Genomic DNA, 16,065 nt, shown 5'->3' on the forward strand with positions numbered 1-16,065 from the left:
AATAGCTGTCCCCTGAGAGATCAAATGTTAGGTGGCAGCTGGCCAGGACTAAAATTGCCAGTATTGTGTCTTATGTTTAGGATTCTGCAAGTGTATGTTGATCAGGAAGAGATCACCTAAAAGCATGGGATCATTTCTTATGTGTCCAATGGAGCATGTCTCCTGGCCTCCTAAAAACATTTTTTTTCCCAAAGCCCACTTTGAAACTTTCCTGTTTGGTCACTTCTAGCCCCAAAGGATCTTCTCACAACTGTACCTGCCAAGAATACCACACTAGATTTCTGGCTCAGATTGCCAGTTAAATTTGCAGTCAGTTCCTGATAGAATTGGGATAAATCTCAGAAACTAGCAAGGCAGTTGTAGAAAAGTGTCCTTTTCCACCTGTGCAAAAGACCAGGTTAAATTAAATGACCAAATGAACTGAGCTCTGCATCTGAGCAAGCCTGCAGGGCAATTTTAATTGCTGTGCACCTGGATTCCATCTTGTATGTAAGATTAAAATTCCCCATTCTGTTTCTCTCTCTTTCCCTGGCTGAGTTCCTGGGAAACTATCTTTTGGAAATCATCTTTTCACTTTTTTAAATGAGTAATTTGGTGTTCACAGGAAGTTCTTAAATTTGTTTTTGAGTGCTTGTATTGGACATCGCCACCGTCATTTGTATTTCATACTTGTTTTATTTTTGGTCCTTGCGAATCGTAAATTTGGACTCATTTGTAGAAGGGAATGCCATTATGAAGAAGGAAGGTGGCTAAGAAAAAAATCAATGAATTTGACACTGGTCAGAAAATCAAAATGCAAGTTTAAAAGATCAAATGCTAGTATTAGACTGAAAGACCTGAGGTAGTTTAGATTTGGAGATACCTTCCACATGTGACCTTGACCTGGAAGAGACTTGTTGAAACTATGAACTTGATGTTTTTTTTTTAAAAGGTGACTGTGGCAAGCCTCCAATATTGGAAAATGGCACTCCAGATGATAAATATATTTCTCTGACCACCTTTCCTGTGGGTACTAAAGTTAGTTACAGATGTTACCGAGGTTACGTGTTTCAGGAAGGGGGTTCAAGACTTGTTACCTGCAGGACAAATTCAACTTGGTCACCATTGCGGGCTGTTTGTGAACGTAAGTAATGAGCAATTTTATTTCCCCTCTTCCCTTGCCCTCACTTTTTTTCCCTTGATCCGTTTTCTCTCAAAGGAAACGACTTGTGCTGGGTTTCATTTCTGTAGAGACAGGCAGTTTTTTGGTACTAAGCCAAGTGACCATTCTTGTATGTGAGTCTGAGTGACGGTGAGTGCCTCAAATGTAGGCGGCACCATAGTTTGGCTTGAATCATTTCTAACCCAATATGCAGTAAAAATCTCAACAAGGATCGCTGGATATTGATCAGTAATGGGAACCACTTGTGTTCTACGCTGGGTGCTAATGACACCAGAGTATTGGACGCTGTTATTTGAAAACCAAGTCTTTTGTACGTCTTATGTTTGCACGCTATCAATGAGTAATCAAACAAAAAGCCTGCTAACAATTGAAACTGGATATATATTTTTGGATGTCTTTGCCATCATGAAATTGCTGGTTATTCCATGATAGGTCATTTCTTTAGTCACCAAGAAGGGTGTTAACCTTTAGGTAAATTTGTGCTCCTCCTGTTCCTCGCCTGTCTTCCCTTTCTTCATGACCCTATTAAAATCCAACCATATCCAGATGTATGTCAATAGTATATTTCTCGCTGAACTGGCTATATTAGAATCTGTTGTCATTCGTTAATCAAGGTTGAGCAGCAGTGAGGTGAAATGATTAATTTTCTTTTTTGTTGCTTCTGAAATTGGAACAGAAGCTAGGTTAATTACTGAGTATCAGAAATAGGGGGCAGGATTTTAACTTTGGGGGGGCGGGGCCCACTCGCCGACGCGTAAATTGACGTAGGATGACGTCGGGCTGAATTCCCGACATCACCGCATCCCATTAAAATTTTCAGGAAGGCGGCGGCTCAGCAAAATCAGCTGCGCGCCCGCCAACCTGTCAATGGCCTCAATTGATCAATGGATCAATTAAGCAGTTAAAGGACCTGCCCGTCCAACCTTAAGTTTGGCAGGCAGGCCAGGAGCCCCAACGGCAACTAGAAAAAACATGAAACCTCATCCAGCGGCGGGATGAGGTTTCATGCAGGGTTTTAAACGGTTTAACAAAGTTATTATGTAAATTATGAACATGTTCCATCACATGTGACATTGTCACATGATGGGGGGGGCGGCGTTCGGTAATTTTCTTTTCTTAATTTTTTATATTTTTCAACGTGGAAGCGATCTCCCTGAGGCAGCACTTAGCATCAGGGAGATGTGCGATCTTTTGTGCACATGCGCGAAAGAGCGCACTCTTGCTTTTGGGGAATCCCCCCTCGGCCGCACAGGAAGCACATAGTGCTTCCCGCTGGACGTCACTCTGGGCGTGTGTTAATTGGCCCGTCCACGTAAAATGGTGGCGGGGCCCGCTTCTCCGGCAGGAATCGTCTCCCCACCTGCCGGAGATTGGGTCGGGCCCGCCTGCCCAACTGGCAGAAAATTCTGCCTATTAAATTTGTTTCTCTCGCCACGGGTGCTGTCAGACCTGTTCAATGTTTCTAATAGTTTCTTAATAGTGTCTTAAGACTTCGACTGAGTGTAGAGAATGTGAAGCACTTATCAGCATGTACACCTGGGTGTGGCCAGCTCTCAAATACTACAACAGTCACTGAAAAATTGTGATTTGCATAGTCAACCCTAATCATGGTGCAATATGGAGTGTTATGATTGCCCCTGGAGATGACCTCCACATGGCAGGTTTATGCTGTGCTGTTAAGAATTGGCAAGAGTGTAAGCCAGGTAATTCACCCAGTTGTTCATGGGCGAAGCAAAAGCAGAGCAGCCTGTGTAAGTGGGAAAGATGCTAGTGCCTGAACAGTGCCATTGGGCTGTGATGGAGATCTGACTGATGCACAGTTCTTGCTGTTGTCCATAAAGATATATGCAACCTCTCATTCTTTGTGTTGAATTGTAGACCAGAACTGCTGAACTGGGCAGTGGCTGGCTTTGTTGACTGAGTCAATGTTTCATGTTCACCTTTCACAGCAGGATGCAAGCAAATAACCTAGGGTTGCACTTCAACCTGAAACATTACATTTGTTTCTCTCACCACATGTGCTGTCAGACCTATTCAATGTTTCCAATAGTTTGTTTTCATGTTGAAATTGTTTTTGTCAGTGTCCTGGCCAACACATTTCCTTCATTATAAATGGATTCACCAGCCACTCATCTCATTGCTGCTGTGGGAGCTTTCAGTGTGCAGAATGATTGCCTTATTTACTTAAATAACAGTGACTGCACATCAGAGTACGTCATTGCTCACAAACACCCAAAGTGCTTCACATGTAAAGTGATGAGAGGCTATCTAAATTTCTTTACCTGTCTTGATCACAAATTTGCCAAGGAAATTGCTGAACTTCTGCGCATCTGCGATTTTCTTTATTAATCTGGCCATATTCTACCATGGCCTTAATAGATATAACCATTATTAAAATAAAGCAGGATCATTCATTGAGTTTGGATTGACTGGTAAAACACATTCTTTATGAGATTGCCTTGGGCTTACATTGAAAGCAAAGTCATGACATTATCAAATTTTGTATCATTGGACAGATTCTTTAATTTCCATTGCTGTGAAAACTTGAATATAAATCCTAGAAGAATTGGAGCTAACCCATGCAGTGGTTTTCATAAAGTTAAACTGTGAATTGCATTCAAAACCCCATGAGAGGATGTGGTGTATTTTAACATCTTTTTTTTCTAGCAAAAAACTGTGGCAATCCTGGAGAGATGCAGAATGGATATTATATTGCACCAAATACCACTTTTGGAAGTAGAGTTACTTTTTATTGCGATGAAGGGTAAGTGTCCAGTTTATCAATCACTGAATGAGGTTGTTCACTCTGTTGTAAAAGATTATATTTTGTTCAGATTTTAAGTTGAGGTCTGTCGTGGTAACTTCCCCAAGAAGGAAACCACTTGCTCAGTTTATTTCTGGTGATGATTTCCTGCGTTGCCTTTGAATAATTTTTCCTGTTCTATAACTTGGTTGTCTTATTATTTTACAATATGGAAAGTTAATGTGCTTATATTTTCACCCAATAACAACTGAATTGAGTGTCCAAATCCCATCAGCTAGATACCATGACAATTTATTCAAAGGAAGTACATAATCTGAGGGTTCAGAATTGAAACTTGGTGCTTACTTCCTTAAAATATTTAATACTACTGTTCAACTGAGTCAAGATGCATGAAAACTCTTCCCATGATAAGCTGCCAAAATCCGGCATAAGATCATGAGTAATAGGAGGAGTAGCCCATTGAGCCTGCTGTGCCATTTGATAAGATTGTGGCTGATCTGTTTGAATTGAAGTGTTAACTCCACTTTCCTGCCTGCCAGCATCACCCTTGACTCCCTGGACAATCAGTTGGCCTCCGCTTTGAATATATTCAATGACTCTGTCTCCACTGCTCTCTGGAGCAGAGAATTCCATTGATTGCGGATCAGAAGTTCCTCTTCATCTGTCTTAAATGAGATGTCCGAATTTGAAACTCCAACCTTAGTTCTAGATTCCCTTATAAGGGGACACATCCTCCCAGCATCTCCCCTTTCGAGTCCCTTCAGAATCTTCTTTCAATAAGATTACCTCTCATTCTTCTAAATTCCAATGAGTGTAGGTCCAACCTGCTCAACCTTTCCTCCTAAGACAACTCTTTTCATCCAAAGAATCAGCCTAGTGAACCTTCTCTGAACTGCTTGGAATGAAAGCATATGCTTCATAAGTATGGAGTCCAAAGCTGTATGCAGTACTCCAGGTATGGTCTCCCCATTTCTATGCTCCATTGCCCTTGCAATAAAGGCCAACATTTCATTTGCCTTCCTCATTGCTTGCTGTACCTGCAGGGTAAGTGATTTTTTTGTGATTCATGTACAAGGACATCCTTGTACTCTGCAGTCTCTCTCTCTTTAGCATTCTACTTTTTTTCCACAAAAGTGGACAACCTCACATTTCCAGATTATAGTTCATCTGCCAATTTTTTTGCCCACTCAATTAACCTATCACTATTCCTTTGCAGATTTTTTGTATCGTTCTCAAAGGTTTTCCTGCTTATCTTGTATCTTCAGCAAATTTAGCTACAATACACTTTGTCCCTTCATCCAAGTCATTAATATAGGTTGTAAATAGTTGACCCCAGCACTGATCCCTGTGGCACCCCACTGGTTACATTTTGCCAACCTGAAAATGACCCATATAACCTGCATGTTTCAAGTCAGTTAGCCAATTCTCTATCTATGCTAAGATATCACCTCCAATGTTATGAGTTCTTCTGCAGGAAACTGAGCCACTTTATGCCTTTAGGAAATATAGATACACAACATAAACTGACTCCCCTTTACGCTGCCTGTTGCATGCTCAAGAACATCTGTCAAACATGATTTCTTTCACAAAACCAGCAACATCAATGCTCATTCATTTAGCACCCGTTGTAATAAAACATTCCCATGGTGCTTCACAGGAGCATTACCAGGCAAAAGTTATATCTGAGCCAAATAAGGAAAGGGGATATTGGGGCAGCTGACAAAGAGTTTGATCAAAGAAGTTGACTGAAAGGTGAAGGGATTGAGGCAGAAAAGTAGAAGGTTTTGTTGGGGGGTGCGGGGGAGGGGTGATGTGCTTGGGACGTAGGCTGCTGATGGCCCAGCTGGAGTTCTGTAGTGACCATGCAAGTTATTTTGCTTTTCACTCTGCTCCACTGCTAATGAATTAAAATGTTATTTACCATTATAAATCCTAATTCATATCACCTTTAGAACAGGTGGTGTGTCAGAAGAAATCGGTTTCATTTTTGATATTAGGTAATTTTTTATATTACTGCAGCAGTTTCTTGATTTCTTTTTCTTTTCCAGATATAACATGATTGGTAGGGACTACCGGTTATGTACAGCTGATGGTTGGGATGGCCAGATTCCAACGTGTGAACGTAAGTTCGGAGTTCTAAGTGGCATAGAATGGTTGCCTTGGTTTTTTTCTGTGCCCAAGGATTGAACTATGCTACAGCAATATAAGTAATACTTTGATTTTTGACACTTCATTCTTAACCTGAAGAAACAACCATTCAACTAATCAAGCTAGTACCTTAACTGTTATTCAGTCTCTGCTATCATATGGACTCTGCTTCCTTACTAATCTCTTCTGCAAGAGCAGTCTTTCAAGGGTCATTGAATACCACAGTGATTATTGGCTGGAGTGGAACAAGAAGTAAAAACATTCTTCAAGTATTAGAAATACTGTGTAAGCAAGAGTTTTGCAGTAACCTTTTGGCAACTACTGAATTATACCTCTTGAATTTAGAAGCTACACAAACCAAATTAAACCTGATGCATTTTGATGTAGGAAACTTATCACCTGGATTCAGTCATATAACTTTTAATGAGTTCCAGGTTGTTTGCATTTGCACAGTTCTGACACCTTCCCTGCTACAGAGTAGTGCAGTTACCACTGGAAATTCCAATGAGGAATTTCTTTGACATTCAAATATCCTATTGTGTCTCAGAGGCTAATTTTCTCGTGATCAAAATGTTCAAATTTCACAATTGTCGGGTATTTTGTTCAACTCAAATTAGGAGAGAGTGCTGAAAATGGATGGTACGTTAATCAGCACATGAGAGAACTGATGAAGGGCCATGTCTAAAATATTCAGTTGCTGTTAGGCATCAGTCTGTCTTGGCTGTTGGTTTAGATACTCTAATTTGCTGTGGAAAAAGCTTTCATGAAAAAGATTTGTTTTGATCTTCCTCCTTTGCTTTAGCAGAATATAGATGGTTCACATCCAATGATCTCAAATATGAAATGAAATCACATCAATGTAAAAGCAACTGGAATTCCCTCATAACCCCCTGCTGCCACCCCCACCCTCAATAACCAATCTATATAATATTGGTTGTCCATTGAGTTATAGGCTAGTGGAAAAGAAGTGAAAATACCTATTTGTGTTGGTGAACTAGAATGCTTTGCCACTGAGACATTTGATTTGACAGTCTGACTGAATTTCATTTTTCCCTAGTTGTCACATGTCCCGATCTTCCCTCTATTAGTAATGGGACAGTTTCATCACCATCTGGAGAGTTCTGGACATTTGGAAGTGTAGCACGGTATCGCTGTAATAAGGACTACTCACTGATTGGTGAAGCCACCATCACCTGTGGAGCAAATGGAGAGTGGACGAAGGATCCACCAAGATGTCAAGGTACAGAACTACAGATCAGAATTGTCAACTTTCCTGCAGATGAGAAGTTTGAACATATCACAGGTTTATTGTCCAGTTACACTAAAAGCTACTGGTTTAATCATTTGCAGTATTATCAATAGAATGGTTTTCTTTGAATTTACAATTGATGTTGTTAGTGGTATTAATTGTTCATCTATCCAGAATTCCCCAAAAGCCCTCTACACTCCATTGCAGCATTCAATTGGAGCCAGAGATGTTGCCTATCCAAGTCAGACAGAGTCCTAACTGGCATTGTATTTTCTAACTCCATCAATGCATGGTGCTTCCTGCCCAGTGTACCCCACTGTAGGATAGTCTCCTCCTTTCAACACCCCCCACAATGCCAGTGGATCAGCTATCACCATCGCTCTTCGCACCTCCTGCAGATTGTCCGCTCCCTAATGAACAAGGCCCTTGCCATCCATGATCTCAATGTGGAGAATTGGATTATCATCATGGCCTTGATGGAAAACTAATGGAGAGGTGATGCAGCTTCCCTGAAGTGTATTCTTCCTAGCTGGCTATACCTTCCACAACTTGTTCCAACCAGGCCATCCTCCTTGACCTGTCTGCAACCGTTTAACATGGCTAACTACACCACCCCCAAATACAGCATTTGTTGTCCAGCTGGGTGGGACTGCACTCATGCTGGTTTCATTATTCTCTATTTAATGATAGTTGTAGAATCGCTGCAATGGCTTCCCTTGTCTGTCCTGCACTATTAACTCCGGTACCAGCTAGGGATCTATCCCTGGTGCCCTCCATTTCTCATCTGCGTGTTGGCCCTCAACTGACTTGTGTTGTTGCTGCTTCCACATGTATGTTGATGACCTGCCATCAACCTTTCTTAAATAAAAGCAAAATACTGCGGATACTGGAAATCTGAAACAAAAACAAAAATACATGGAAAAACTCAGCAGGTCTGACAGCATCTGCGGAGAGGAATACAGTTGACGTTTCGAGTCCGTATGACTCTTCATCAGAACTAAGGAAATAGAGAAATGAGGTGAAATATAAGCTGGTTGAGGGGGGTGGGACAGGTAGAGCTGGATAGGGGGCCAATGATAAGTGGAGGCAAAGAAGAGATTGCCAAAGGTGTCATAGACAAAAGGACAAAGGGGAGTTGACGGTGGTGATATTATCCGAGGAATGTGCTAATGGGGACATTAAGGGTAGCAAGCAGGACATGCTAGTGGCAGATGGCCCTCATGGGAGTGGGGTGGGGGAAGGGATTGAAATGGTTTAAAAAGTGGAGATAAAACAATAGATTGAAATAAATTTAAAAATAGGTGGGAAAAGAAAAATTTATTTGTAAAAAAAATAATAAATTATTGGAAAAAGGGGGGGTCGGAAAGGGGGTGGGGATGGAGGAGAGAGTTCATGATCTGAAATTGTTGAACTCACTATTAAGTCTGGAAGGCCGTAAAGTGCCAGTCAGAAGATGAGGTGCTGTTCCTCCAGTTTGCGTTGTGCTTCAGTGGAACATTGCAGCAGGCCAAGGACGGACATGTGGGTATGAGAGCAGGGTGGTGTGTTGAAATGACAAGCAACAGGGAGGTCTGGGTCATGCTTGCGGACAGACTGAAGGTGATCCGCAAAGCGGTCACCCACTCTGCGTTTGGTCTCTCCAATGTAGAGGAGATTGCACTGGGAGCAGCGAATGCAGTAGACAAACCTTTCTTTACCTTTCTTTCAACCTTTCTTAACCAGCCATGCCACCTTCAAAAATTCTTGCACATATACCCCAATCCCTCTGCTCTTGCACCCTTAGCTGTTTTTACATATTGCCACTATCAACTTTGTCTGCATTAAATTTCCTTTGCCACACATCCACCCATTCCTCCATCCAGTCTATGTTCTTTTGATGTCCATCACTATTCTCCTGCCACCAGTTCACAATACTTCCAAGATTTTTATCATCTGTAAATTTTGAAATTGTGCACTGCACACCCAGATCCAAGCCTAAGTCATGGAATATAGACCAAGAAAAGCAGCGGCCCTAATACTGACTCCGGTAGCCCTGGCGCATGCCATCCTGCAGTCTGAAACAACTGTTCACAGTTACCCTCTACTTTTTCAGTCAGCTTTTACTTTGCTGACAAGCCTGTTTGAAGCACTTTATCAAATGCTTTTTGGAAATCCATGTACACCAGAATAACCTCATTAGCCTCATCTCTCCTTTAACCTCAAGCACCCTTTTTCTGCTTCATCTCTCCCTCTCTTTCACATTACTCTGCTGTTGGTTGTTTTTGTCTTTTTCCTCCCCCCTTGTGAGAATGTACCTTTACTGTAGCCAAACTATATCGCCTCTTTAAAGGCAGCCTATAGATATTGGGCAGGAGACCTGTGTCTCTGACTGCTCAATCCCCCTGACAAGTGTCTGAGGCTGAACCAGCCTATTAACAAGGTTGGTGTGATATTTGACCCTGAAGTGAACTTCCAGCCACATGTCGTCATAATCATGACAGCCTATTTCCACATCTGTCACCCAAATCTGGCCCCTGCTCATTTGCTTAATCATGTCTTTGTTACCCCTGGAGTTGACTGCCAGCAGCCATGCCTCTGGTAGCACTAGCATCCGAGCCAGAAGGATGCAGGATCGAGTCCCACTTCAGGACTTGAAGCACAAAAACAAAGGCTGGTAGTGGTGCACTGCCGCAGGCACCATCATTTGGGTACGATGTTAAATAGAATCCATGTCTGCCCTGGTATCTACTTCACCAATTGTGACTAATTAAGTCAGTTTTAAAAGCCTGATAAACCTGTTGTCTGATTGGGTGCATCTTCAGATCTTAGTAAAGTTTTTTTAAAAAAATACTTTTAGGATCTTTTAAAAAGTACCTAGTTAGGCTTCCTTGTGCTCAGAAGATCCAGCTTAATTTTTAAAGCCTCCTTAGTCCTTAGTGACACCTGGTGCAAATGTGATTATGTAGGGCACATGGTGCATGCATGACTTCTCATATGCCACAGGAGATACATTCCACTTGTCCGAGCTGCCCTGTCATGCCTTAACTTTACAATAACTGAGCAGTTACTCACCAGTCAGCTTCTTTCTCTGTACCGAAGTAAGAACCTGAAAAAGTTAGAAAAGGAAAAAGAAAAAGCACCTCTTTGCTCAAACTCCAAGCTGCTCACTCTGTCAAAGCTGCACTGAGACCTTTGTATTTCTATTAGCTGAGCCGCTGATGAGTCAAGTCTGCTAGAAACCAGATTAAGCTTGTTACCTAATTGCTAAATACAGGTGGTCTTTAATAGTTTCTTTACCCCTGCTTAAGACTGGAGAAATTTAAACTTAAATAGTAGTTTTTTTGTCTGCATTTAGCTTGTACTTAACTAGATTTTTAGAAAGAGATTGACCATTTAGGTTCCCTCACTCCACAAACTCCTAGCTGTTCATTCTGGCCAAGCCACACTCCATTTGAAAGCTGTGCTGAGAGCCCTGTATTTCTACTAGCTGAGACTCTGATGAGTCAACTCTGCTGAAAGCCGGGAGATTGCTGCAATTAATAAATAGTAGGTCAAGAGGTGACCCATTTTTGTTTAGTTTAAGTCAGGAGAGAGAGAGAGCTATAAAAAAGCATCTGGGCTTACTTAAGAGCTGGAAATGTGATGTCTGCAGTGCTTGCAAAGTAGTGCAGTCCAGAGAGAGGGTTTTTGTTTTGGGAGATGGAGTTAAATTAATTTAAAAGCATTGAGTAAACCTTGAAAGGTTGTGAAAATTTGTTTACTTCAGCTGAAAGAATTTGTAAATGAGAAACAATTACCTTGATCATTTTGAGGACAGCCCAGAGCAGGCGACGTTGTCATGGAGATGGGAGGAGCTCAGGGAAGTTACCTGGTTCCTGTTTATCTGGGTGGTTGCTGAGTATAGTCGCAGTCTGGACCTCCATGTAATGTGCTGCTCACTGAGGGAAGTTAGCCAGAGTAAATAACAGTTAGAATAGACCTGCACTGTAAGCAGAATAAATCAAAGTCAAAATTGATGGTGTGGATTGTGAGTGAGGCTTGTTCTCGTTTGAATCTTTTGAGGAAACAGAAGTTGCAAGCTTGCCTGTTTTGAAGCCAGCGGGAGAAGCTACAGTAGGCCTCAAGTGTCTCACTGCAAAAAAAAAGTAACCACTAAATTAGCTTGGAAATATTGGAACAGTTACCAGAACAAAGAACTAAGACAGCCACAGTTAAGAGAGGGTAAATAAAGTTTTGCTGCTGAGAAAAAATTCTGCAGAGGACCTTGGCATAATTTAAGGGTAGTCCCCACCCTTAAGATTGCTGTGCATTTATGAGAGAATTCTTGGGAATGAAAAGTAAACCTGCATGCATAACATGTATATTTGTTTTGTTTTAATCCTTTTTATATTTGAAAAGGTTTTGTAGCAGTAGGATCTGGTTCATACAGGGTTGATGTGGGACTGAGTACAGTGCAGGCCATAGTACAAGAAGGCACATGAGCCAGGGTCTGTCTAGAGTTGGACAGGGATGTGTAAGACCTAGGATGGAGTCTGCTCCATACCTGACCCTCTATACTGTATGTTTATATACATTTTATAACTATAAGCTATGTTTATAGTTATAAGTTGGGAATAAAGACATGCCGTTAATATACTGAAGACTACAAAGCCTACTTCGTAGTATCTGAAACAGGGTTCTTCAGCTTCGATTTCTTGTTTTTAAAACAAGAAATCTTGTGGTATAGTTCCAGTGGTTCAAACAAAGTATTCGGATCTCTTTTTAAATGTAAATTGTCCTTAACTAGATTGCAACACCAGATCAACTTGGACATGTTAAGTGAGTGGGCCAGGATGTGGCAGATGGAACATAATAGGGAGAAATGTCAAGTTATTTATTTTGGTAGGGAAGAGATTGGGAAATGCTGGCACTGAGTTAACATGCAGGAATAGCATGTTATCCAGAAAGTGGATGATATGTTAGCCTTTTACCCCTCTGCCCTGAGATGTCTGTGCTAATATTATGAGAAGAGTAAAGTTGCAAAAACATCTTGGAACAATGGAATTTACATTAAGGAGAGAAACATGTATAAAGGAGATGAGGTTATGTGTCAGGGGGAAGCCATTCTAAGATCTAACACAAGTGTGAAAAGCCTCCAGCCTTTTTGCATCAAGTTGCTGTTGCAGGAACCGAAGTTAAGAAAATTCACTTTGACTATCACTGTCACTGTGCTTTGCCGGGTCTGTTGAAATCCATTTTGTTTTACTGTTGCCTTAACGGAGGTGTAACTGGAAATCAGATTAATTAAGGGATTTAGGAGCTATTATAGTAATTTTATGCACCTTTTTTCTTGATCATAAATCGCTTGTGTAAATGCCCCTCTGAAGCATGATCTTTGCACGGTTTGTTCCCATACTACTACTGCTGGACAAGTCATTTTACTGATTGACATGGGTAAAGATAGTTCCATTTGTCAAATATCTAGCTTTTGCTTTCTCAAACTGCTTGTCCTTCATGACATCACCTGTCATTTTCAACAAGTTTTTAAAAAATTGAAATGTTTTCTCTTTTCATTGTTCGTATGATAAATATTCAGACGTTTACTTGAGGTGATCCCTTCTCGCTCAGAACTTGGGTGTTACAGTCAGTAAAATGTTGTCTCATCGTGCTGCTTGTACATCATATGGATTCAAGCACGAGCAACAAGAATAGTTCCAAATGCAAAAAGGAATGAACTTTGGACGGATCAGAAATTGTGTTGTAGTCTAGAGAAAAGAATGTTGAGGGAGGACTTGTTAACATATCTAAATCATTTCACAGTTTACGAATAAAGGTTATCACAAATAATGCTTAACCTTCAGCCAAATTATTCAATGGATTTAAACATTTGAGAGATTCTGATGGTTAAGGTAGAGAAATGTATTAGAGGAGCTGAAAATGCAAATAGCTGCGCTGTGTAAGTAGAAATGCGAGATTGTATTTCTTATTGTTGTTTGTGATGATCTGCTCTTGTCATATGACCTGCTGCATACTTTCATCTTTTCTCTCTCTCTGATTGCTTTTTGCAGTTGTTCAATGTGATCGCCCTCAAACGCCTAGCAATGGACAGATAGTGACTGGTTTTCGACCTCCATACAAATATCTGGATACTATCACATATCAATGTAATGAGGGTTTTAAAATGGTTGGAAAGAGTGTTATTAAATGTAGTGAAAATAACACATTTGTGCCACCACCACCTACCTGTGAATCACGTGAGTAACCGTTTCTTGAGCTTGAGGGTGAAACTACAAGATGTGGATGGACCTTGACTCAAATCTGTAAAACTAAATCTCTCTGTTGAGGAAAGTCCACAGTTCACTGTTCAAAATTTTTAACTATAGAACAAATTATGGCTCAAATATTGATCACATTTTTAGTAATTTTGGTTTGTCGACATCTTTCTTTAACTTGTCTCTTTTCCTATTTTTGAGTTTTTTTGGAATTGTTTGGTAACTTCATTTTTATGGGCGCTCAGGACATTCCATATTTGTTCAATTCTTCTGATTTTTATTTTTATATTATAAAATAAAATTTTATTTTATAAAAATTAACCAAGTCAAACAATAGCAACAAATTTTCAAATATGTACATGATGCAATGCATGATATATTGAAGTTCATCCAGCTGGACTTGAAAATAATTACAAAGAAAAATAAGTGACTCTTAAATAAATCACTTGATTAAGTTCTGTCATAATGGCACAAAAGGGCTCCATGTCCAATGAAAAATATTTGTTACAGTGTCGGCATTGGAGTTAGCTGGCCCAATGATGCAGCATTCCCTCAGTACTGCATTAAGTGAAATATGTGCTGTGCAGCTCCAGAATGAAATGTTAGTAAATGCTTGATTGTCACTCCCGAGGAACAGCCAACGGCGAAAGCTCACTGTTTGCATCTCGTTGCCATTACCATAAAATTTTCTCAAAGAACCCTCTGCTTGGAGTAAATGAAATACAATTGACATCACTGTATATTCTAGTTTGAATGAAATGTTGAAGAAACATTGGCCAAGATTTCCCGGTCGGCGAGTGGGGCCAGCTCGCCGACGCATAAAATGACACGGAATGGCGTTGGGTGGAACTCCCGACGTGAACCCGCCCCATTTCAACTCATTAAAGTAATTTGTAGACGTGCCCGTCCATCCTTGAGGTTGGCGGGCAGGCCGGGAGCCCTGGAAGCATGAAAGAGTATGAAACCTCATCCATGGGTGGGATGAGGTTTCATGTAGGTTTTTAAAAATGTAATAATAGTGTCTTTGAAAGTGAAGGACCGGTCCCAACTCATGTGACAATGTCACATGAGGGGACATGTCAGGGAAATTTATTTTTTCTATTTTTAAGATTTTTTAGTGTGGCGCCGATCTTCCTGAGGCAGCACTTAGCCTCAAGGAGATGAGTGCGCTCTTTCGTGCTTGATTGGCCCGCCCATGTAAAATGGCGGTGCAGATCAGAGGTGTGCCTCCGCGCCCGATCCTAAACTCTCCCCTCCCCACCACCGACAGGTGGAAAACTCTGCCCATTGCTGTACCTCTCCATTTTCCTCAATCTCTGACTAGTTATGCTGTCAGACTGACATGAAGTTGTGGATGAGTGAAATTTTCCTACAACTGAATATCAGGGAGACTAGAGCTATTGTTGCTGTTGACTGCAATGAACTCTACTTTTGCCACGGATTCCTCCCTTCCAACCTGCAGCCAATCAAACTGAATCAGATTCTGTGAAGCCTTGATATTGTGTTTGATGCACGATGTTCCACAGCCCACATCCCAGCCATTGCCAAGACTACGTCCTACCTCTGCCCTACCGCCCTTTTTTTCTCCCCCCCCACCACCACCACCCTTCAGCCCTATCGATGCTTTTCTCACTTATGGACACCTTTTACACTTAATTTCTCCATTCTTCCTTGTTGGCAACTCATTTGCTTTGTCTGCAAACTGTGGCTTGTTCAAAGGTCATCCGCTCACATCCTACCCTGGATAAGATTTGCCTCCCAGGTGAAAATTTGGATTAAGAAAGACACTTGCTTTCTTTCTTTGTCAAAACTTGGAGGGTAATAGCTGTCCCCTGAGAGATCAAATGTTAGGTGGCAGCTGGCTAGGACTAAAATTGCCAGTATTGTGTCTTATGTTTAGGATTCTGCAAGTGTATGTTGATCAGGAAGAGATCACCTAAAAGCATGGGATCATTTCTTATGTGTCCAATGGAGCATGTCTCCTGGCCTCCTAAAAACATTTTTTTTCCCAAAGCCCACTTTGAAACTTTCCTGTTTGGTCACTTCTAGCCCCAAAGGATCTTCTCACAACTGTACCTGCCAAGAATACCACACTAGATTTCTGGCTCAGATTGCCAGTTAAATTTGCAGTCAGTTCCTGATAGAATTGGGATAAATCTCAGAAACTAGCAAGGCAGTTGTAGAAAAGTGTCCTTTTCCACCTGTGCAAAAGACCAGGTTAAATTAAATGACCAAATGAACTGAGCTCTGCATCTGAGCAAGCCTGCAGGGCAATTTTAATTGCTGTGCACCTGGATTCCATCTTGTATGTAGGATTAAAATTCCCCATTCTGTTTCTCTCTCTTTCCCTGGCTGAGTTCCTGGGAAACTATCTTTTGGAAATCATCTTTTCACTTTTTTAAATGAGTAATTTGGTGTTCACAGGAAGTTCTTAAATTTGTTTTTGAGTGCTTGTATTGGACATCGCCACCGTCATTTGTATTTCATACTTGTTTTATTTTTGGTCCTTGCG

The 16,065-nt window shown here is 41.0% G+C and overlaps 1 protein-coding gene across 1 annotated transcript in view; it reads left to right on the forward strand.

The window, feature by feature from the left end:
- Window positions 1-931: 931 nt before the first annotated feature.
- LOC144677641 (sushi, von Willebrand factor type A, EGF and pentraxin domain-containing protein 1-like) overlaps window positions 932-16,065 on the forward strand; it is a gene marked incomplete at its 5' end in the record, with an annotated part of 36,018 nt that continues 20,884 nt past the window's right edge. Inside the window, 4 exons of the mRNA XM_078537681.1 lie at window positions 932-1,123; window positions 3,830-3,926; window positions 5,975-6,048; window positions 7,132-7,314. Of these exons, the coding sequence (XP_078393807.1) occupies window positions 932-1,123; window positions 3,830-3,926; window positions 5,975-6,048; window positions 7,132-7,314 (546 nt within the window). The remainder of the gene's footprint in view (window positions 1,124-3,829; window positions 3,927-5,974; window positions 6,049-7,131; window positions 7,315-16,065) is intronic.

The sequence above is a fragment of the Cetorhinus maximus genome, unplaced genomic scaffold (assembly GCF_964194155.1).
Source record: "Cetorhinus maximus unplaced genomic scaffold, sCetMax3.hap1.1 HAP1_SCAFFOLD_2800, whole genome shotgun sequence".
Lineage (NCBI taxonomy): Eukaryota > Metazoa > Chordata > Chondrichthyes > Lamniformes > Cetorhinidae > Cetorhinus > Cetorhinus maximus.